Here is a 25,422-nt window from a genome sequence, read left to right on the forward strand (position 1 = left end):
TATTTCGATTGAATTTTGTGAAACGCATTTTTGCCTCTTCCTCTTCTCCTCCTCCTCCTCCGTCTTACGATCACGTTCAATAATTATTAGAAATATGTGAAATTTCATCATAAATTATTATACCTAGTTTCTAGGAATCAAGAGATGATGAAACGTCGCATTGAACTTGCATTTCTTCCAGCTTTGCGATTTTTTCTGTTCAGTGCAAGGTTTTCTCGTGTGCAAGTGCAATGTGAAATACATACGAGTAGTTGATATCGACTTGTGCGGTGATTATCACTTTCAACACTTTATAATTATCTGAAATTATAGTGAAACGTTGTCAAATCGCGTTGAATGTTATACAATAATTCAGTTCCTGTTGCTTTTGAGTATTTTTTTTTACTAAATTATTGATTTATCATCATTGACCGTAAATTTCAGGTGGGTGCAGTTTGTATTTTTAGTTTAAGTGGTGCGCTATTGCGATGACATTTATGTAAAAATATTGATTATTATTAATCTATCATAAATTACCGATACTTACCGTATAATTTATCCTCATTTACCGTCACTTAGGGAGGCAAACGAAGGCTTCTAACTCACCAAAAATCAAGTCAAAGATGAAAATTTGAAAGGTATAATCCTGAGGTTTTCGAATTCGTTTCAAGAACCACATTTGACTTAAGACCCCGAGTGTGGCTCTGGTGAGGGGGGGAGAGCAAAATTTACAAAATTTGAAGTGATCAATGTGTTTATCGAAATGTAGATTTTTGAGGTCAACGAATCCGTTTTTCAAATGTCGAATTTCACTTCATACTCTGAATTAAGCTCCGATGATAGAGAGGGGGGGGGGTCGGGAGTACAGTTACGTTTTTTTTGAAATTTTTCACCTGGACGAAAGAAAAGCTCCGAAGATGGATGGAGGAGGGTTTACATTTTTGTAAAATTCCTCCTAAAAAAATCTTGCAGTTTTCATCAAAAATTCTGATTTTTGGTCGAGTGAAAAATGAAAAAATTTCAATCGTGACTTGTTCTCATGAAAGTTGATGTTCTGAGTAAGTTGAGGGCTCACAAGTGAATTTTCGCGAAGAAAATTGTAGAAAATTAAATTTTTTGACTCCTATTTGCCTTTAGTTTTTCTCTGGCAAGCATTGTTCTTCTTGCACAATTCTCCACTCAAGTTAAATTACCTTTTTAGCTTATATTTCAAATTGATGATTTTGGAATTAGTATAAAACTTCAATCGTCTGTGCAATTAAAAAAAATCACCATTAGACTCCTCCCCCCCAACACGCACCACCTCTCCAACTCCCCTCTATACCACGACCTTTGGGTAATTCTAATCGTGGCCAGATTGGAAGGAGAAAGAAAAGGAGGATTTAATTTCATACTCAATGCTTGAGAAAAATATGATTTTAGGGAGAATCTTAAGTTTTTTTGTCAGCGATTATATTTCATGTTTTCCATAAAATTTTTATTACTTCGCCTCTAATACTAATTTTTAGCTGATCTGTTCATGGCTGAAGAATAATCTGTCTGATCTCGAGGAGGTGGAGGAAGGAATGTGTGAAAACTGTAAGTACGACTTCTCCCCCTCCCCCGCCCAAAGGGGTAGAAAATTTTCCTAAAGGGGAGGTTTCAATTGTAAATTCATGTTTTTGGACGTCTGACGAAAGAAACTACATAGTTGTAATATTGAGAAAATTCTTGATTTTTTGACATCTCAACAAGACATCAGAAGTATTATTTTTTTTGAATAAACTCGTTTTTTTCAACTTGAAAATTTACATAATTTAGTTTATTTGTCAATCTTTTTACATTTTTTTCAATTACTACATATAATTATGGAAATGGTTAAATTCCTAGAATATCGACAAAATATCGAAATATGTAATACTTTTCCGTTTCCCAATTGAGTAAGTATTTTGTTGTTTTATTTCACAAAAAATAATTTTTCTACGTTCACTTTGTTTTTTAGATTTTTTTTTTCAAGTTTTTGTTTTTTCATTATTTTTTCTTCATAATTCACAAATTTTAAAGGTCATCACGATTTTTTTTTCGCTGTCAAAATTTTTTCTCAGAATGATATGCTTTCCCCCTCCCCTCCCTCCTCATAGAATTGTGTTTTCTGTAGAACAATTTGAGGTTTTTTGTCTAATCAATCGTGTGTATTTGTTATTCATTTTAATGATGATTTAACCAATTCAAAAGATTTTTCGCAGATTTTGGTAAATTTCTTCAACTGCTCAGATTATGTTAAAGTCTTTTTATGATTTTTGAATTTTTCCCCCTTGGAAAATTTTTTCAAAGTTTTAATTGATGTCGAATGGTATTCTTTAATCAATTTTTACCCCCCCCCCCCATTGGGATTTTTATGCATAATTAATAATTATAATTATGCTTCGGTATAAATCATTCACCAATTTCAAAAGATCTGAAGATTTTGGTAATATATTATATAATATATTATCATAAATGGTTTTTTGCTCTCTGTTTGATTTTTTCTCAGGATAAGCCCCCTTCTCTCCAAGAAATTCGTTTTTTTTTGTAAAAAAAATTTATTGATTTTTTTCTTTTTTAGTTTTATCAACTCGAATAATTATTTAACTAATACTTAATGATTTTTTTGCAGATCTTGATGAGTTTTTTTTTTTCAATTTTAAAATAATAGGGTATGTCAAATGGCCTTCTATCAATCTTCAATTCCCTTCCACCTCCCAAAAAATGGTGTATATTTGTCGAATGGATTTTGTTTTTTCTTAAAATGATATTTTTATTCATCAATTATTTCACTTTTTTTAAATTTGTAGATTTTTTTTTACAAATATGACTTTTCAATAATTTTGTTTGCTAATTTGAAGAAATCATTTTTTCCAACTTTTTTTTTTGGGGGGGGGGTGTTTATAATAATTGCAGGATTATTACACCCGTGGAGAGGGGGGTTTAGATTTGGTGTTTGATGGTTTCAATCTTATTTCCTATACACTTTTTTAAAGAATTCAAAGTCACCTTTCCCTTCGTGAGAGGAACTTTGAAAAAACTGGGAATTCAGTCAACCAAAAAAAGTCGAAAAATTTTAGAATTGTGTACTATTCTTGGAAAAAATGGCATCTGTGTCATTTTTTGGGCACTTTCCAGAATACGAATTGATCAATTGAAATATGTAGTCCTTTTGCTAGAGACTCAGAGACCTATATTATAAATTATCTTTGAACGACTGTTTTAAACTTCGGTGATACTTGAACTGGAATCGTTGAATTTCTTTTGAGTGGAAACGTGACGTATACACATAATACATGTGCATATAAGATTTCTCAAACAAATGACCCGAATTCAGTGTACACATTACGAAGTATACATAAATATGCCTCGTTCGATAATTTCAACGTCTTTATTAACCTTTGTCTGTTATTTTTTTTCTCTTTCTGTGTACACAGCCAAGCCATGCATTGCGCAAATTTAGACGGTCCAGTGAAAGGCGCCACGCATCCGTCGCCTCAGCGTTTAGCGCAGCAGCTACAGCAGACCACGGAGACGAAAGAAGAAGAGAATTTGAGATTAATAAAAAGCGTACTGGATGCCGGTATTTTGATACTGGAAGGTCGACTTCCCGAGCCAACGTCGAAACGAGGTTACGTAGAAGGCCCTCATTGCGTATTACACCCGGAGTCTCGAGAACATCAATGTGATTTAGATAGATACATGGTAAGTTTTAATTCCTTCTTTTGCTCATTGCCCTTTATATGTACTTATGCATTATTACTCTGTAGGCCTATAAGCTAGGTACTCATATTGTGTCGAGGTGGAAATTGTTAGGTAGCTATAGGTACTGACACTGGTGTTTACCTTCTACCTACATTATGGATAATGGTTTTGTAACGATCGTGTAGTACTGTAGGTATATCGTGAAAGCGATGATGGTAATCGAGCTTTATGTAATCGTGCGATACGTGGACGATCTGACGACTCTGGTCTCGGTACGATTTTTATGACAATCGTCCAAATACAAGTACTCCGAGCTGAGACCTACGCGTCTTCGTGAAAGTTCGACGACGATGAATTTTTGAGCCAAATATTATCGAACCGGTTGGGCGCGTTTCCCTTGGTTCGTGCTTCGTGCAGCTACCAAGTTTCCACATCCTCCTATACTACAGAGTACGGAGACTGCTGAGTGCTGAGCCTATGAGCCGAAATCTTCTTCATCATTCTTCGGTGTTGAGAATTAGCGGAAAAACGAAGATAGTACGCGAGATAATTAGGTGTAATTACACGTTTCGCGTATTATACCCATACCGGTTATATGCAATTTCATTTCCATAACGAGGCCTTTTGTATACTCTTAGGCGTATTTTAAAATTCACCTAGCCTCGGCCCGATGATAAATCTGTCGGTTTCACGATCGCGATCGCGCAACGGACGCAGAACGCAAGCGCGGAGCTACTCGTATTCTATAAGGAAATGGGGTTAATTTGCGAATTAAACATAATGGAAAATTCACTCTTTCAACGAGCTCATCTACGCGATTACCGTTCTACGATTCGGTCCGGTATACGGGCTTACTTCCCGTTCTGCGGCGACGCAACGTGTCTTGTATGTCTTATCTGTTTCTATAGTATACGGGATTTTTTTTATCGAATTTGTATAGCGCGGTATCTTTAATAATTACACGGTAGATGGAATGTTGCAAGTTTGTCTTCAGTATCGTTAATGATTTTAGTGTGCCAAAAAGTCTTGGGCCTTGTCATAAATTGCTAACAAAAATGTCATATTTTGCAAAAAATTGAAGTTTTTTGAAAACTGTCTAAAAAATCTCGATTTTTTTACCCAAAATTCCCAAAAATTCAGCTTTTTGTCTGAAAATGCTCAAAATTCTCACTTTTTGTTAGAAAATTCTCAAAATTCTCATTTCTTCTGACCAAAAATTGCTGAGAAATGTTGGTTTTTTATCAAAAAAAAGTCGATACAAATCTTGAAACAGTATGACGTTTTTGCTAAAATCGTCAAAGTTTGTTTTTTTTTCAAAAATTGGAAAAATTTTTCGCTTATTACCAAAATTACTAAAAAATGTCTCTTTTTCTGCTCAAAATTTTCAAAAAATTTCAATTTTTTTCCAATTGCCAAAAACTTTGCTTTTTGTCAAAAAAATGGCCAAAATTCTTATTTTTCAGGGCAAAAATTGTCAAAAAATGCTGTTTTTCTACTAAAAAAGAAAGTTGACAAAAAACTTGCATCAATGTCACGTTTATGCTAAGTTTTCAAAAGTTTTATTTTCTGCCAAAAATTAATAAAAATTCTCGCTTTTGCCATAATTGCTGAAAAATTTCGATTTTTTACTCAAAATTACCATAAAATCTTTTTTTTTAGAATTGTTAAAAAGCTTTCCTTTTTGTTGAAATCCAAAAAGCAAAAATCTTACTTTTTTTGAAAAATTGTTAAAAAAATATTGCTTTATTTGTGTCAATAATTTCAAAAATTTTTCATTTTGTTAAGTAATGCTTAAAATTTTCATTTTTGAAGACAAAAAACGTCAAAAAATGTTGTTTTCTACCAAAAAAAAATAACGATAAAAATCTTGTAAACATTTTCAAAAGTTTGGTTTTTCGTCAAAAATTTGTAAAAGTTCTCAAAATTTTCATAAATGAAGAGTGATATTCCAAAACTCGCTTTGTCCATTTTCACAACTTTTCAGGAGAGAGGAAAAACAGTTTCCCTTTAAACGGGTAAATTGGCTTTTTAGGCGAGTTTAGCACTTTATTTGGGTGGATTTATGATGTAGGAGGGTAGGTATACATTTCATCCACTAAATACTGCTAAAAAAAATTTCAATAAAAATGGACAAAGCGCGTTTTGGAACATTATTTTATTTTTTATTTTTAGTGAATTGGCTATTTAGGTGAGTTTAACACCTCATTTTGGTAGGTTGATGATGTAGGAATGTGAGTTAATACTTCATCTACTAGGTACCACTGAAAACCCAACTTTGATAAAAATGGACAAAGCGAGTTTTGGAATATCACTCTTCAAATGTATCTTTTTTTCCAAGATTGCTAAAAAGCTTTATTTTTTGTTGAAATCAAAAAAGCAAAAAGTTTCACTTTTTTTAAAAAATTGTTCAAAAAAATATTGCTTCTATACCAAAAAATCCAAAAATGTTTCTTTTTGTTAAAAAATGCCTAAACCTCTTATTTTTGAAGGCAAAAATTGTTAAAAAATGTTGTTTTTTACTAAAAAAATAATGACAAAAATCTTGAAAAAGTATCACGTTTTAGTTCTTAACCAAAAATTAACAAAATTTTTGTTTTTACCAAAATTGCTAAAAATGTTGCTTTTTCGTTTCAAATTTCTAAAAATTTTGAAATTCTTCCCCAAAATTGCCAAATAAACTGTGTATTTTGTTGAAATTTCAAAAGTTCATACTTTTTTCCAAAAATTTTGTCCAAAAAATTTCGCTTTTTTGTCAAAAATTCGCTTTTTTGCTGAAAGTGACTAAAGTTCTCAGTTTTTTGCCGAAAATGGCCGGAAAAACGTTGATTTTCTACCAAAAAAATATCGTCAAAAATCTTATAAAAACTATCACGTTTTAATTTCAAGCCAAAAATTGACAAAATTCCAGCTTTCACCAAAATTGTTTAAAATTGTCGCTTATTTTCTTCGAATTCCCAAAAATGTGTACTTTTTTCCCCAAAATTGCTAAAAAAAAACTTTGTATTTTGTCAAAATGCTTTTTTCCAAAAATTGTCCAAAAAATCTTCCTTCTTTTCGAAAATTGCCAAAAATTTTGCTTTTTTGCTTAAAATTTCCAAAAAAAGTATCAAAGTCTCTTTTTTGCCAAAAAATGCAAGAAGTCTTGCCTTTGTCAAATTTTCCAAAAAATATAATTTTTTACTTGAAATTTCTGAAATTTTTTAATTTTTTGCAAAACACTACAAAAAGTTTTACTTTTTTTTCAAAGTTCCCAGAAAGTCTTGTTTTTTTTTGCCAGAAATTGTTGAAAATGTGTACATTCTTCTTCACAAAAGTATCATAGAGTCTCACTTTGCTGCCGTAAAATAGCGAAATAGTGTCACTTTTTTGGCAAATAATCGCGAGAAAGTGTCGCTTTTTTGTCTTACAAATACACTTCAAGTCCTGTGTTTATAAAATTTTTGATTTTTTTGAATTTTTCAAAAAAAAATTTGAACTGTGTTTGTTGAACAATTTCAACCCCCACCCCTCCCCACATCCATAGTAAGTGAGTCAATACCACCCTTTCTTTGAAAATTCAAATTTTATAGCTTTATAAATCAGTTTATTTTGACTAAAAAATTAGATCCTAAAAATTTCAGCTCAAGAAATTGATGTTTTTTTTTCTGCAGGCTTCCTTTTTCTCTTGGTGATTGACAGTGAGAAGCAACAGTGGTGGGGAGGTGATTGATAAACTCTCTCTGAATTTTGAAAATCAACGTTGCAGTTGTTTTTCCACATGTCGTCAACGCAGTTACCTGTAAAATACATCAAAAATAAACTTCAGATGATAAGAAAATCAATTCAAGTCATGTGGAGAGGGAGGGGGTTCAGGGTTGTGCCTAAAAATATTCGTAATCAGCAAAAATTTGCAATTTTCCAACTTAAAAGTTGAAATGAATGATTCCAGAATAGTTATAGTACAACATACTTGTGATTAGTTTGGAAATGGCGGCGGGGGGGGGGAGATTGCAATATTCCAAAATAGAAAACCAATATTTCATTCATTTTCAAGCATTTTATTATTACTTACATTGATTTTTCCAGCTCTAAACATGGATAATTGAATAGGTATTGCAAAGAAGTAAAAGCTCCAGGGTGAGATATGAGAGGAGGTTGTGTCATCTCCAAAATATATTTTTAAAAGAAAATTATGCAAAAATTTTCATAATTCATTTTTTTTTTGATTTGTGATTGTGAGTTGAAATGAATACTTTTCGTAATCGTATTTAAGACATTACACAATCGGAGATGAAAGGAGGGCAAATGCCTTCGAAACGTTTAAAATCAGTGTTTTATTCATTTTTGGTCATTTTTTCATCGTGTTGACTTCTTTGATCCTGAAACCAGAAAATATAAATGAAAAACGAATCTCCAGAAATAATTTTGATCTCATTAGGAGTTCATTTGGAAGACCTTAATGTGCCTAAAATTCTCAAAAAAAAAAAAAAAAAATGGTGAAAGTGAAAACTTGCTTCATTCAAGTACCCATTTATATTTTTTGGCTAAAATTGAATTGGGTAATCTGAAGGTACCATTAGAGAGGGGGAGGGTAACCATTCACAGAAAACAAATTGTAGCCACTAGACAGGTATTCCTTCTCGCTGAGATGATTCCCAAGCTATCTACTTTCTGACGATGTTGTAAAGTACCCATGCAATACACAAAAGCTTAACATAATTTCGCTATATTTTATACAACAAGTCGACTAAGTACTACACGACACGAGTATTTGGCTGAATGTTTCACGATGACGACTCGACATCGTTTATAAACACAAAACATCATGTCATAGAATGAGAATAATAAAGATATATGGAACATTGTCGTCAAAACTATACCTCATGTACTCGTGTATTTACGAATACAACAGGATGAAGGATTGAAGCATATAAGGCGAGAGAGGCAGAGCAGGTAGGTATCTTTATTAAAATCTTCGCAAAATGTAATCGTTTTGATTTATACGCGTCGAGAGCTTTGTTTTCCACGCTTTATCGTTTCTTTTTTTTTTTTTTTCGTCGAGGAAAAACACAGACAGACAGGCATGGTCTGGAATTAGGCCCACACTATATAAAAAAAATATGGAACGAGAGGCGAAAAAAATGAAAGTTTTATTTCTATTCGTTATATCTATAAGTACGTACAATACACACATTAACGAGTTCAACACGCTATTACATTGTACAGTTACATTATGGTGGAAAATTAGTATTAATTTTCGCCCGCGTGTTGTACGAATAAATCGACTGTAGATATTTGATTATCACACAATCACACAATCGAGAGTCACTGCTCCTACTCTTTTATTGTTGTTCAACTAGAGAGCTATAAAATGGAGCATTGAAAACGTAACCAGAGCGATATTAGGAATAATCATTCGACTAATTCAAGCTTCAAATGCTTCAGTAATAATACGTACTCTGGATAGTCTTATATCGTCGTGAAAAAGGGATGCTTTAATTTGAAATTAATACCTAATATGGGGTCCCGTACATGTGGGTCCTACATTTAGAGGAAGATTTAAATATACGAGAATAAAAATAAGTACATCGTTAGGGCCATTTTCATTTCTGTACATATGAAGAGTCGTCCAAGAGTGTAAATGCATGCTTAAAATGGAACGATAAGTGTGTGTACCTAATGTACGACTACAAAATGTTAAGTTTATCGGGTAGGATATTTAACTGGTTTTAGGGAACTCCTGTGGAGGTAATTTGAATCAAACAAGAGTGCAGATATTAGTTGAGTAGGTTTGGGTTGTTGTTATTCTATGGAAATTATACGTGGCTTATTTCAAAAGTACCTGACCTAAATGGTTAAGAGATGTAATTTTCATCGAGCTTTATTTATGGCTGCTGCGAAACTTTCGTCTTTGTGCTTTTCCAACTTGGGTACCTACGTGAGATGTGTTTAATTTTTGGGTTTTTGGTTTACTAATTTTGGATTAACATTGTGCCATGTTTATTTGGTAGTTGGGTATTTTTGTTTGAGGGGAGGGGGACATTTCGATTGTGTTATTTTCCGTGTAATGTTTTTCGATTAGTAATTTAAGCATTTTCATTCTGATTCAAAAGTAGATTTAGATGCATTTGAACGTTGATTCTTATAGGAAAATTTTTAATTCTCGAGAAACCTCCAAATTACCTTTATAAAAAAACTAACGACCTTTATTATTTGAAAAATGGTAATGAAATATTTATTTAAAAACAAACATAGTTCTCGTTCTTTAATTAGTTTTCAAGAAACTAGCAAGAATTCTTTATTATTTATTCATTCATTTACACTAACCTGCCTCTGCACTTCCATCTCTATACCTACCTTCTCTTGTAACCAAAACAGAATCGATAAATTACGCCGGAATTTGCGAAAATAAACAGAAATGGTTTCTCCAATTAGGTCTAAATGATAATTTTAAGGTAAAATAATTCTCGCGCTCGTCCAAGGTGCCAAAGGTTGGCTGCCAATTGGCATATCTTTTAATATTCATAACAGCAATTCAACTATAAAAACACAAATCTGGCACAGGGTGAAATATGTGAGCACGATTGGCGTAAGAGAAAAATGACCGATGTGTCCGTTTAATATTTTTGTGTTTTTTTGGTAGATTTTAGGTACGAATAGATTGCTTATTTTGTGATGATGTGTTTTTGATTGGGTGTGAGACTAATCGAAGTGAGAAAAAATGAAAGTTTTGGAAGAGAAAATTTGACTTGAGAGAGGCGAGTTGGTCGATCATCGAATTGACTTTTCTTACGAGCTTTCATTTTTAAAAAAATTGCTTCTTTCAAGTTTCATTTTCGCATTAAAAAAAAACTTTAAAAGTCTCCATTTTTTAAAAACAGTTTTAAAAATTGATTTTTAATGTGAGAATTTCAGAATTTTTCAATTTTTTATTTTTCAGACTTTGTTTGTACCCAAATATCCACATTTATTCTTACTCGGTATGGGACACCCTGTATAATGCGTAGTGAATATTTTTATGTCTGTGTATATCTACAATACGCATTGGTTTTTAACATTCGATGTTGATTTTTGTTACAGTGCCAAAGAGCTGAAAAGTATAGACAGTTGATGAGTACTTTATGGAATGAATACAAAGGTATTTGCATCGAATTACGAATCTGCGCTAATTGCGAATGCGGCGAAGAACAAGTTTGGAAAAATACCTCTTCAAATTTCGATCATATTCTGGAACAGTGGTGCTTCGAATTGACCAATGTTAGGTGAGAATAATTTATTTTCAATTTTTTCGGTGATTATACTCTACAATTTTGTTTCCCTTCATTTTTATCGCTATTTTCCCTAAAATTCGTTTCATTTGTAGTGATGAAAAAATGTTGGAAAATTTCACTTTTTTGACACGAAATCGATTTTTTAAAGACGAATTGAGGTTCTATAAGTAAATGAAAATTGATAGGAACATAGGAATAAAGTTCTGAGTCGTGAAATTCCTGATTTTTGGAGTGTGATTTATTTTTTTTATGGAGCCTCAAATTTTTGAAATATTTTAAGCCAAAGTTGAAAAATTCAACTTTTAATCGCGTTTGTAATCGAAATGCTGAAAATGTTTTCTTCATGAATCGTCGATTTTGAGCTAAATTTGCTTCATTTCGGCTTCGTTCCTTTTTTTTGAGACATATTTTGAGCAAAAATTTGAAAGTTCAACTTGGATTGATTGTTTGCAATAAAAGTTGGAATTTTTCAATTTTTTCATTTAAAAAAATGATTTTAAGGGAAACCGAACTCCATACAACATAAATAATTATTGAATTAGGTAAAGAAAAATTTTAGATTTTGAAATTCCTCACTTCTAGAGCATGTCTCCCCCCCCCCCACAAAGGCTCTGTTCTGGAGATATTTTGAGCAAAATTTAAAAAGTTAAAATTGAATCAGAAAAATTTGAAGTTGTTTCATCACAAAATATCGATTTTTTGGAGAAAATCAAACGTCTAATGTGAAAAGTGACGAAAAAAAATTGTGAAGCATAAAATTCTCTATAGGTGTTGATCATTTTTGGATACTTTGTCTTAGCAATATTTTAAGCCAGGGCTCGTTCTCTGTTGATTTTCAAGTAATCAAGTTAGGTACTGAAATAACTTTTACTTTTTTCAAAAAAAAAAAAAAAAAAATGTTCAATGTTTGAGCCTTGCTTTCTGCCGAAAATCGCAAAAAGTCTCGCCTTTCGTCAAATTTGCTAAAAAGTCTTTGGTTTTTTCAAAAATTTCAAAATGTCTTTTGTGAAAAATCCCAAAAAATTTTCACATTTGCCAAAAGCTGCCTAAAATCTCGTTTTTGATGGAAAGTTGTGAAGGTCTCGCTTTTTTGATAAAAATTTCAAAAAAGCCTCAACTTTGCCAAAAATTGTCAAAAAATGCTGCTTTTAGCCAAAAATTGAAAGAATGATCGTTTTTAGCCAGAATTGCTGGAAAGTCTCTTTTTGTTCTCAGAATTGTGGAAAATTTCCATTTTCTTCCAGAAAGTTGTCGATGTCTGATTTTTTTGCTGAAAAATTTCGCTATTTCACAAAAATTTGCTTAAAAGTCTCTCATTCAACCAAAAATAGCAAAAAGTTTCGCCATATCTCACAATTACCATAAAGTCTCGTTTTTTACTGAAAATGTTCTGTTTTCTGCAAAAAATTCCAAAAAAATCTCGCATTTTACCAGAAAGTTGCGAAATAGTCTCATTTTTTTGACAAAATGAAAAATTGCAAAAGTGTATCACTTTTTTTCCATTATTTTGTCAAAAAGTTCTGTTTTTAGCTGAAATTGCCAAAATCCCGATAAAGTTTTATTATCAGATTTCAATTGGGACATTTTGTTTCGTAATTGTTTCAACATCAAATTTTGTTGGTATTGAAAGGTTTTCTTGTGATTTTTTTGGCATTAAAATGTTTTGCTTATGTTTTATAATTTTTTTAGTTACTTTATGGTTACTTTTTTAGACTTTTTTTTTACTGAAGTTATCTTTTTTTTTTTGAAAAAATTGAGTATGAGTCTTGTTTGAGCAAAAAGTGTAAAATTCAACTTGAATCGATCATTTTTTTTTACAAAAAAGTTTGATCTCTCAAATCAATTGGTGGTAATTTTTAGCCTTTTTAAGGCATTTACTTTCTGACTGATTTTTAAATTTCCTATTTTCGAAAAAATTGTCGTAAAAATTGCTAAATTGAAGTTCAGAAATCTGCTGGAAAACAATGAAATAGTTGAACTTTCGCATTTTCTTACTCTTAAAAGAAATAATGAGGAACTTTTTGAAAAAAAAATAACACCAAAGTATTCAGGATATTGTAATTTGTACTGTCGATAAACGAAGTGCAGTTTATTTAGATAACTGATATAAGAGTGTAGCCGACCTCTCATGGCCCCCTCCTCTGAAAATGATTGATATTTTTACACATGCCAAGTCCACACGTCGCGATTTGATTTTTGTCTCTCGAAGTCTCAGCGGAATTTTCCATACTTGAACTTTATCAAAACTTCATATATTTTTTTTAATTAATTTTTTTTTGTTAGCAGTTGAAATTACAAATCAAAGGTAATCTTCACTTCGTTACACGATAAGAAAAAAAATCATTTACTTACCTATCTCGCAACGAGCTCATTTAGATACAAATACTTTAGGAAATTTTCGAATATCAACACTAAACAACACACCGATGTTTGGCTCTGGGCCAAAATTTGACCCATGGATGGGCTAATCCCCATCTACGTGCTTACTAAGAATTCCAATCTCCATGTATATTATTACTCCGACTAATTTGGCTACCTACCTACGTACTGGAAATAACGGAGATGTTGCATTTTTTCCCTTCTTTTCCACAGAAACGAAGACGAAGATCTCGGGATAATGAATTGGCACGGTTTAATGCAGGCTATTCGATCGCAGATTCATTTCTCACAGCTGTCAGCCTGGTGGTCCAGTAATTCGGCTCAATTACCAAAGAATATTACCTATCACGTATTACCATTAAGTCAAGCTGATGCAAATAGCTGTTCGTTACAGCATAAGTTCCCCGTGCTTTCATTTACCACAACGTACCTGCAGGTAGTTATTTATGTACAAAATATATAGAAAGATATAGATATTAGATACACGATAACTCTTACCGGATGTGCTTCTTTTTTTTTCTTTGATGTAATAAAATGGTCAACGATGTCGATTATACATTTTCTCCTTCGAAAAAAATCCGAAACAGTTCCCAATTTGATAAAAATTACCTTCAATCATTGTGAAATCATTTAAGTAACGGTAACCGTACCAGTAACGGAATCCTAAAGTTGACCTATATATTATGTAATTTTTTTTGCACACTTTCCTATTCTCACTAATCACTATAGGTACCATAGAGACATGATTTTCTAAACAGGGCAGGAACGGTCCACAAACGCTACGTTGTAAATTGTTGGCATTTATTATTTTGTGGCTCACACACTTGGAAAAAAATGACTAAAAATTTGAAAAAAAAAAAAGAAAAAAAGAATAACACCAAAACATAATCTGAGGATGAATACGAAAAATTGGATAACTTTTCGTATACTAACGAGTGATATTTATGATGTTAGGTCAAATTACGAAGTCAACCACGTAGCGAAACGTTACCAAATGTTCATTGTCCTGTTCACTGTAATAGTAAGTGGTTCATTATTTTTTTTTTTTATATAATATAATTAAATTAATTTAAACATAGCTAAAAACTGGCTTCAGTGTTTATGATTTTTTTTCTAATCTCGTACGTATTATGGTTAATTTTTGCTTCGCAGAGGATGACGTAGTAGTAGACGATAGGATGAAAATTACGTGCGATAGATTCGGTAAACATCATTGCCAAGCTGTGGAAGACTTGGATGAAAATGATAACGAGACTTGGTGCGATAAGCATAAATTCGTCGACGCTTTTGATAAAACCGCCGATCACCCGTTTGACCTGATACGCGGATCCGATAAAATCACCAGCGATGTGTTACCCTTACCCGTACCCATCAGAAACGGGCATACTCATAAACATTGTAAAAAGAAGTGTTCGAGTTCGGCTTCCAGCGCGAAATCTGTCAGAGAAAATGAAGGAGCGTTGAAACGAGATTTGATCAATGGTCGTTTCAACGGTGCTGTTACCTTGGAGACTAATTCGGAGCCTAGGATATCTATTCATAGGTATGCGGTGAAGTACATATTTGAGATTTTGACTTTTTAAATGTGCATGTTGAAGGCTATTTTAAGGACGAGAGTCGAAAAAAATAGGGAGTTGAATGTCCCTGATTTGCAGATATTTTGCTTTGAATTGTCGAAACAGACAGAAGAGTCTATTTAGGGTTTTGTTGTACTTAATAATATTTGATCAAAATGTCATCTTGATAACAAAAAAATGTATTTTATTTTTATACCTTGAAAAGTTGAAAAAATTTTTTAACCATGTCGAAAAATATTTTCCCATTCGTTTCTTTTTTTTCATATTAAAAAGAAATATTTCTAAGCTTCTCGAATTTTTTCTATTCAATTATTTATTTCATGCAAGTTTGTTTTTTTTTTCAATTTTATGTACCGAATCCTAGGAAATTTTACCCGCTGTTTTATCGATGTTCATTTTAAATTTTCAATATTTTTTGTTTTTTGGAAGTTTTTCAATTTTTTTATGAAGAAAATTTTTTTTTTCAAAGTTTTCAACAAAATTTTGTGAATTAGTTTTTCCAATTTTTTCCAACTTTGGTTTGTTTTTTTGTTGTTTTTTTCTAGTCAATTGACAAAACGTTGAAATTTTCAAATTTTTCCATTTTTAAAATTTTATTTTTTTGTTGAAAAAATACTTCAATTTTTGAAATTTTAGATTTTGTTTTATAATTTTCCAAACGTAAAAAAAATTTAATTTGCTTTGCAAATTGTAAGTTATTTTTTGCCTTTTGAAATTATTTTACACTCCTTTTACGTATTTTCTACTTCTTACTGTCTTGCTTATTAACATTTTTCTTTTTTTTGGCAAAAAGTTTTAATTTTTATATTTTTTTAGCATTTTTTTTACGTGTTTCGATTCCTTTTTAAATTGAATTTTTCAAAATCATTTCTCAAAATCGATCACATGTTTTTCAATTGACAAATACTTTGTTTTCAAAACATGCAATTTTTTTTATATTTCTGTTTTTACGTTCTGTACTGTCTTACTTTCTCAGGCAAATTTTTCAGTTTTTTACTGTTAAAAAAAAATTTCCAAAATTTTGTGATTTTTTTGAAAAAAGTTTTGATGACTTATTTTTTGCGGAAAACATTACTAGTTTTTTCGAAATTTTTTGGAAATGTTTTTTTTCTTTTTTTTGACAAAAAGTTTCAATTTTTTCATTTTTTAGTATTTTTTTTACGTGTTTTGATTCCTTTTTAAATTATATTTTTCAAAATTATTTCTCAAAATCGTTCACATTTTTTTTCAACCAACAAACGGTTCATTTTCAAAACACAATTTTTCTCATATTTCTGTTTTTACTTTCTGTTCTTTCTCAGGCAACTTTTTTCAAATTTTTTAATGTTGAAAAAAATGTTCCAATTTTTGTGATTTTTGTAAAAAAAATTATTGTAATTTTTTGTTTAATGACTTCTTTTTGCATAAAACATTGCTATAGTTTTGTTTTTTTGCAATTTTTTGGAAATGTTTTTTCGCGTGTTGTTTTTAAAAACGTTTTTAATTATTTCTTTTTAAAAAAAATAATTTCTTTTGTTTTAGATTTAGGTATTCTTTTCTGTAGAAAACTTTTCGAATTTTTTGATCAAATATTTCATGTTTCTGTTGCAGGAATGAATATTTTTCAATTTTGATCAAATTTAAAAAATTTTTGAAAATCGACAATTTTTTTTGATTTATGAAAAAGTCAACACATTTTTATTACTATTTTTTTTTTACAATTCCTTAAAAATCTTCAATTTTTTTGTGTTTTTGGAGCCTTTTCAATAGATTTTGTTGGTGTAATCGTTTTTAACCCCCTTTTTTTTTGGACAAAATCCTTCAATTTTTGAAATTCTAACGAGGGTGTAACACTATAACAATCTAATTAAAACATTCCTCGAAAAAGAAAAAATTCATTTTTAGGTGTTTTTTTGGGGGGTTATTCAAAAAAACTTGAAAATTTGATTGTTTTCGAAATTGAAAAAAAAACATCTAAAAAGGTTTAGTTTTTAGAATTACACAAATATAGCTAAAAAATTATTTTTATGCCTTTTTTTATCTCAAAAAAAATTTTACATGTAATCAAAAAAAATTCCAAAAATTTTTGGAAATATTTTCACAAAGGTTTTGATTTTGAATGAATTTCAGCGTACACGAAAATATTTTTCAATTTTTAATGTTTCTACAAAAAATTACTTTTTCAGATGACTTTTTCCATCTAAAATAATTCTCGAATTCAATTTTTTCTGAAATTTTAAAAAAGTATTTTCGTAAAGTTTTTTTGTTTTTGATATTTTTCACCTTGCACGAAAATATTCTTCTATTTTTTGAGAGTGTTCGTCCCCTCCCCTCTCCCCCTCTCCTTTCTTTTCAAAATCAAGTCGAGTTGCCATAATTTTGAATTGATTATGACATTATCATGGGATTTGTAAGAAAAATTTGACGCAATATTTTGCAACTTTTTTTTGAACTCGTGTTGTTAAAATGTGACCAAATTGAAGAGTTTTTTGGTGAATTATTTTAGGATGGTTGTTTTTTGGGAAAATTTTCCCAACCTCATCTTCAATGAAAAAAATCTCTACGTTTTACTACGAATTTTTTTTTTCAAATTTCCATTTAAAAATTTGTCCTTTCTTTGCCTATTTATGAAAAATAATTCTTCTTTCGTCAGAACTTCCTTTCCTCTTACTTCTTACATATTATGTCTGGACTGACTCCACTTTCACCAATTCTATTATGTCATTATTTTTGCTCTTTTTTGAAGTGGGACTAGAGGTGGGTTGTGATTTAAAATCTGCCAAGTGCTAATAAAAATTTCAAGTAATTTTTCGATAATATTCAAGAAAAGTGAATTTTATGATAAGTCAACTTCAAACTCGACTTTTTTTTTCAATTATCGATAAAATATATGAGCAAATATCCGCCCGCACCCAGTACTCAACTACAACACTCAAGTCGATATTTCGACCTCAACTTCTCACTTGAACGACATAGCTCTCGTTACAATTCGTCGAATGATTCAGTGACTCACATAAAAGAACGACTGCTCGACTGGCGTGATCTTATTCGAACGAATTTAAAAATTTTTCACTTTCAGTTTAACGAAGCATTATGGCGAGTAATCCTTTGAACTCGTTTTTTCTCTCGTTTCGTCTCTCTTCGTCTTCGGGCGAGAATAGAATTTCACAGCCGGATTCGAATAAATGTCTCGTAGCAAATCCTTCTTGGAACGTATTTAACGTCGTACGACATTGGTATTGTTGTGTAAAATTCAACCTCAACCAACGAGTATAGAAATATAAAGTCTGCAGTTTGAATGAAAATTCCTCAGCTCGGTGCGGTTTTTTCCAATTTCACTAACGAGATAAAAAATGATGAAAAGAAACAAAACCAAAAAAAAAAAAAGGTCACGAAACAGAAAATATGGGGCGAGGAGTAAATTAGTGAATTTTCCCTTAGTTCTGTGCAGCAAAATAGGTTAGGATTTTACCTGGTCGAATTTTCATTTACTTTACCTACTTTTGCACTCGTGTGACTTGTGTTATGATGCAATCCCACGCGGTGTTTGCGTTTTTGTCTCATGTGAAATGGTCTTTAAAATCGTTCGATAATTTTTTTTTCGCTAAATTTTTCATATCGTGATTGTGTTGGCCTTGAACGGTTCTCTGTGTATGTTTTGATATGAAAATGGCAATTGGCAGAAAAAAAGCTGAACCTGAACCTTTTATTTGAGGTGTAAATTTCCATTTAGGGCGAGAAAAGTTGGTCGAATGTTTTGATATGTGAAGTGTGAAGTTAATCGAGTCGAATTTATAAATGTATAAAAATTATAAAAATAAATCTCAGATGCATTAAGAGTCCATGTCCTATGTTTATCTTCTTCCTTATCACGCACATTAATTTTTATCGTTGATAAATAGCTTCATAGTAAACATCTCTTCGAATAGATAACGAATAATAATTGATTAAAAAACGTGTAAAATTTCATGTTACAGAGCCAGATGCTATTACAGTCCTTCTTCCAACGCTGTGTTTATCCTCTCGAGCCAGAAAAATTTACCGGAAGAATTTGGCGAGAAGAAATTACTCTATTCTCCAAAAACGAACTACCTGTCGATAAATCAACCTCACGTCGGAGGCTCGAACGAAGACAAGAAGTTCGACTTATCCGCCGGTAAATTAGCCGAAGAAACTACGACGCAATTTTTCAATATTTGCAATTGGACGAACACGATGGTATCGAGCGTTGTATCGAAAATGAGAAATGGCAACTCGTTCCTTAATAATTTACCGGATCCGAACTCGTTGAGCGATTTTTTCACCTTTTCTAAGCCCGATTCTGTGGATAAAAATTGCGTCGATAAATCTGGCTCGCACGAGGCAGTGATCGCCCAAGGAATTAATTTCAACTCGGACGCTAACAATGGGCATGGGCGAATTAATTCGAACTGCGAATCGAACGACGGCGGAAGTAGCGAGTATTATGAAAATAAACACCAGGTAGGGCTCGATGATGGTGGGTTTACATCGCAGTCGACAACAATGTTTCGAAAACAAAGTTGGAAAACAAAATGTTTAGGAAACAATGTTTGAAACATGATTGATTTACACCAAATTTTAAAACAGCAACATTTTTATCAGCATTTCTCTTCACGATTTTCTGATTAATTAATTCTCTTCATATTGAATATTTTTACTTTCTGATTTAAATCCTATGCAATGCAGTCTGTTCACTCACCTCTTTCTGGTACTTATATATCAAAAATTGTGTTTTGTTTGTTCGTTATATGCTTATCAGTAACCATTGCAAAAAAATGATATTGCTGCTGTATTTAGTAGAAAAGTAGCAATAGAAGCATTCCTGACATGATTTTTCAGCTTTTTAATGAAAAATAATACACCTCACAATAAAAAATATAAGGAAAACACACTTAAATTACTGTTCATCTTTCATACCAATACCCTTAACCACAAATGTTTCTAAACATTGTTTCAAGTCGCCGGAAATTTCGGCGACCTGAAACATTGTTTACAACACGTTGTAAACACAGGTTTCGAAACATTTGGTGTAAATGAAAAACTGAAACTTGGTTGTAAACATGAATTTGTTTCTGAAACACTGTTGTCGACTGCGGTGTAAACCCACCATGATGTCGATTATTATCGATAGCGATACTGCAATTCAAATAACTTATACGCGGCTACTTGTGATATCGTGTTGAAAAAATTGTTTATTTTCAAAATTTTCCTCGTTATTTACTTTTATTTTACTGATAATTTTAAAGAGAATAACATCTATCACTCTTTTTCCCTCCATAATCTCACTTTTCGTCGATTTAAAAACATAAATTTTACCCGGCAGAGATGGCTGAGGGGTTTAAACGTGAGTTTTTCGAGCAATTCAGTCTGTTTTTTTCGAGTCAGTAGTTGATTAACATACAAATTCGTAAATTCGTGCGTCGTAATTTTGTATATTTTTTGGTTCGAGTAAAAATCTTGTTGTAAATGTTTCGTCATTCGAGACGGCATGTGAGTTTTTTTTCGAGTATTTTTTATTTTCCTTTTGAAAATGGATTTCGAATTATTCAGATCGATTAAAGTATTGCTATATTTTACTGTATTTCGAGTGATTCGTTTATCTCTTGTGTATGTTTTATTTGATAAAATTGTACTGAATTTTATGGTTTTGAATGTTTCAGTGTATAAATGCCATTGCAAATACAATCACAATCGCAGACACCAATTGCAAAATTAATAATTTAAAAAGTAGCCCGTCAGATTCCTTATGCAACAGGTATGTGAACGAATTTTGTATTATTAAAATACGGTATTTTTTTATGCAGTATGAGATTTTTTCTGAACGAGTTTATATTTATAATAATGATGAATATTGTAATTTCAGCTCTTCTTCGATAAAAATGGAAATGAATCTGGAAGAGACGAGAAGCAAAGCTTTTAGAAATTATTATAAACCATCCGCCTTGCACGAGAAAAATTTCGAGGAAGTTAAATTGAAAAGTTTTCGCGAGAAACGTTTCCATTTCGAGAGTTCCGCGTCTAGAAAACGTTTGTTACCATTTGTCGGTGAGTTTCGATTTTTTTTGCACGTAAAATTGAAGGAAATTTAATTATTTGCACGAAGTTGAGTCGATGTTGCGATAAACACGATTTTGTTTTTCTCATTTACCCGAAGTGTATCAGTTTTTACACTTTTTACTGGGAATTTTGGTAATTACCGTGTATTTACCGGTATTTGATTTGCATTTTTTCGTCTTTTTGAGTAATTGTATACGATCATAATGAATAATGATCAGTCTTATCGAGTTTTGATCTATTTTACAATTTAGTTTGTGAGAGAATTACCAAAATTTACCGTATTGTGATCGTAATTACTGTAAATTACCACTGTTACCGGTAAATTATCACTTTTACCGGTAAATTACCTTTCTATTGGAAAATTTTACCCATTGTCGGTGCAATTTATGCATTTTTTCTTCTGTGTTATGCGCTACATTCACCTTAAGGCGAGATTTTCCTGTTATTATTCTCGGTATTTACTCGTTTTTACCGTAATTTCTTTGAATTTTGAGTAAATTTATTATTTGTATTCCTTGGTTGTATTTTGATTCATTTTCTATCTCAGTTGTTGAAAATATCTTATGACAAATGATAAATAGGTACCTACTAAGTTTTTTAATATTGGTATTTTATGTTAAATTACATTATTCATTGGTATAGGTAATCCTAATTACCAAGTATATCACATTTGTGACTTCCTGTTCGAATTTTTCAATCGAGTCGTGAACTGTAATTACTGCACTTAACACTGCATAAATTTTTCACTCGAATACCTTGATTTACATCTTATGAATTTCATAAAAGAATCTTTTTATTAAGAAATCACCTGCTCTGAACCTGAAAAATCTCAATTATAGGTCTTTATGACGTCATATTCATTCGTTAATTTGACAGAAAAACGTTACAGGTTTCACATTTATTGATATTTTGAGTCATTCTTTCCCCTCAAGCTCTAAAGTGGTTAGGTGTAGGTATTGAAGAATATTTTTTTTATGGTCTTCAGGTTTTGATGTTGCTATTTTTGTTTTCAAAATCTGGCTTCAAATCTTGAATTTTTAAAAAATTTTTAATTTATTTTTTTAATGGTGTGATCTTGGTTCTAAACAAATAAGGAAAATGACCTAACAGAAAGAAAAATGTCGAGTGGAGATGAAAAAAAATCGACAAGCACCACGAAGATGGCAACATTTTGTTTTTTGAACTATGGGCAATTTTTTTTAAATAATTCAAAATTGGCCTCTGAAAAATTTTAAAATTTGATCCTTTTGTGGTAGAAAATTAAAATTTGATTCACATCCTATTTTCGATTCCTTTTGAGTTGAATAATGACAATTTCAAGTCATCTTAAACTTGAAAGTTCAGTAAATGTTTGAATTTTTCTTCATATTTTTATTATTATCTATTTTTTTTTCAAAGCCACAGATTTAATCAATTTAGATTCGCAGCGTTGATTTTTTTTTAAGTTTTCTAAATTAGGTTTTTTGGAAACTTGAGGAATCCAAAAATTCGTTGAAGGCTACAGAATTACTCAAGATTGACCTTGATCAATTTAGTAGATCGAAAATGATGTGTGCATCAATTTTCAGCATTTCCACCTCACTCTCAATCAAGTCAGATCAATGATATTTTCTTAAGCCAAATTTAAATGTTTAAAAATTCACCACAACTTGAATATTACAATTTTTGAAATTTTTCGTGATGTATTTTTTAAATATTTTAAATTTTTTTTCCGCCTCGAATATGACCTACAATCACGATTTTATATGTTTGAGCAGACTCAGGGTGTCTATCGAGTCATAAAAGTCATACAAAAGCCATACTTTCGGCAAGAAATCACGCGAAAATGTTTAAATTTCATGCAAAATAGCCTAAAAAACATTAAAATCGCGAAATTCGCGAAATAAAAAGTGAAAAAAATCGAAAATCATTTTCATTGATTATATACCTAATAAAAATTTTGTTTTTTATAATAAAAATAATCAAATTTGAATTTTTTAGGAAATTAGTTCTATGCTCTGGATTCTGCAGCCTAAAGCAGAGCCTCGAAAAATTACCTACAGACTTTTAATCTAGAGGAAAACCCTTAAAAAATTCATTAATTTGGCTCTGCCATATTTTGTTGCACTCGTAATTACAACAAATTACCTTTTTTACTGGTAAATTGCCATTTTTACTGGTAAATTACCATTTTTACTGGTAAATTACCATTTTTACTGGTAAATTATCATTTTTACTGGTAAAATACCATTTTTACTGGTAAATTACCATTTCTACTGGTAAATTACCATTTCTACCAGTAAATTACCATTTTTACCAGTAAATTACTATTTTTACCAGTAAATTACCATTTTATTAGTAAGTATCACTTTTACTTGCAAATGGAGTATCGACATGTTTACAAGTAAATTACCATTTTTACCTGTAAATCAGTATTTTTGATAGGTAAATTATCGTTTTTACCTGTGAATTACCATTTTTATTAGTAAATGTTATCAATGCGATGGCTAGTAAAATTTGTGTACATTTTCATAATGTTCACTTGTAACATTTGTCAAAAGCTACTAGTTTTTACGGTAATTATTAAAAAAATATTTTTTTGAGGTTGAGAAACTGTGTGGAGAATAATTTGAACTCTAAACAATTCGCTGATTTCTTTAATTCTCAATTTTAAAATACGATACGGTAATTTTCGGTAATTACGTCTCGATATAAGATTCATTGTTACTGTATCACGATTTTTTTCACTTTTTTTTTTGAAATATTTCCAATGCTCAGCCCTACATGAGTAATTTTCATTCATTTTTAGCTCCAATTTTACAGAATGATGTACATTTCGTTGTGGTCTGTCATAAATTACCGTGGTAATTTCACGTAAATCCCCCCCCCCACACTTCAGACAAATGCGTTATCAGTTTTTCATCCCTTTTGAATAATTACATATTCGATTACCTATGTAATTTACTTATTGATCTCGTCCACAATCAATACCTACCAATCTACATATTATCTATTGATGAATTTTCAATTTTTATACGGTAATTACAAAGTAATTACCAATTCCAGGTATTTATCATGCGAAAGCATTATAAATTACCGTACGTGGCGTATGCGTATGCTGCACAAGCACAACCTACAAGTATAATATCAATTGGCATTGTCCTTGCGGTATTGCCGGTATTGTGAACATCATTGCTATGATTTATCGATGAAATACGATGAGCCCAATCGAGCAATCATCAATTGGATGAGTGATTTCGTCGAGTACGAATTGAATAGGTACCGTCGAATGTCTACTTGTACCGTACCTTTCGTAATTATTTTGCACTTATCGTTTCCGCATAAACAAGTTTTAATGTACCAGGTATTATACTTAGTATGGTTGTGAGGTTCGCACTTCGATATTGTGTTGTGGTTTTGTTTTTTGACAGCGAACTAATGTGTACGTTTTTTGGTTCATTAACAGGAAATGTGATAGAATCAGTTTTAAGCGGTCGAGTTCATTTTACCAATTGTATAGAAAATTTTAAAATCAAAGTTACATGCGGAGGGTCATTTGGAAGTATACAGAACAGCACCACGGATTTACCAGCTGCCGCTTATTATTACCATTTTGGAGATGGAATTTTATCCAAATCGTATTTAGTGAGTAAATTTTTGTTAGCAAATGATGTTTTTATGTCAGTGTGATGGGAAAATATCGATGATGAGGGTGTCAAAGTGAGCAAAATAAAGACTACTTTATTCTAAAAAATTTTCAAAAATTTTAATTTTTTATTAATTTTTTTTTTTTGAAGTTTTAATCAACTTGAGCCTTTTTTCTTGCTTATATTTTGATTTTGGAATTTTTCAATTTTAAAAGGCTGAAATATTTTTAGAGACTAATGAAATGAAAAAGTCTCTGCTTCAAAATTTTTCAAATCTGAATATCTTTTGAATTTTTGAAATGGCTTAAAATTTTGACAGAAAACCATAAATTACGATCCAAACTTTTTTGTAGCACTTCTGAAGAATTTAAATCTCAGAATTGAGGCATTTAAAAAAGATCCACTATCAAATCTTGCTATAAGCTCTTTCGAAGAATTTTGAGTCCGAAATTGGGTAATGATTTTTGAAAAAGCTTTCATGCAACTGATCAAAATGAGCTTGAAATTTCAGCAGAACTTTAGATATTTTCATCAAAACCCGGTTTTGAGCTCTTCTGAATAATTTTTTAGCTTGAAATTGGGGCATGATTTTTGCGATTTTGGAAAAAGTTGACATCTGATCTGTCGAAACGAGTCGAGATTTCAACAGAAAATTGAAAAATTGTCATCAAAACTTGTTAAAAACCAACATTTTTCGAGGAATTCTGAATCTGAAATTGGGCCATGATTTATAGAATTTTTGACAAAGCGACTCATGCAATCTATCAAAATGCATTGAAAACTTACTTACAAGAAATTCAAATATTCCAACTAAATTTTTTTTGAGCATTTTTTAAGAATTTTTAG

At 31.1% G+C, this 25,422-nt stretch overlaps 1 protein-coding gene across 5 annotated transcripts in view; it reads left to right on the top strand.

Annotated features, from left to right (window-relative positions):
- Positions 1–25,422, top strand: part of LOC135845855 (atos homolog protein A-like) — a 100,007-nt gene that overhangs the window by 71,206 nt on the left and 3,379 nt on the right. For 3 of the 5 annotated variants that reach the window (XM_065364702.1, XM_065364704.1, XM_065364703.1), the window contains exons 3-11: positions 3,420–3,687; positions 10,747–10,928; positions 13,530–13,752; positions 14,271–14,337; positions 14,469–14,859; positions 18,850–19,354; positions 20,554–20,648; positions 20,757–20,938; positions 24,396–24,574. In XM_065364702.1, coding sequence (XP_065220774.1) covers positions 3,427–3,687; positions 10,747–10,928; positions 13,530–13,752; positions 14,271–14,337; positions 14,469–14,859; positions 18,850–19,354; positions 20,554–20,648; positions 20,757–20,938; positions 24,396–24,574 — 2,085 coding nt within the window. In that variant the 5' untranslated portion in view covers positions 3,420–3,426. Of the gene's footprint in view, positions 1–3,419; positions 3,688–10,746; positions 10,929–13,529; positions 13,753–14,270; positions 14,338–14,468; positions 14,860–18,849; positions 19,355–20,553; positions 20,649–20,756; positions 20,939–23,979; positions 24,294–24,395; positions 24,575–25,422 lie in introns of those variants that run through there. The other 2 variants (XR_010558847.1, XR_010558848.1) reach the window with 2 other exon arrangements.

The sequence above is a fragment of the Planococcus citri genome, chromosome 4 (assembly GCF_950023065.1).
Source record: "Planococcus citri chromosome 4, ihPlaCitr1.1, whole genome shotgun sequence".
NCBI lineage: Eukaryota > Metazoa > Arthropoda > Insecta > Hemiptera > Pseudococcidae > Planococcus > Planococcus citri.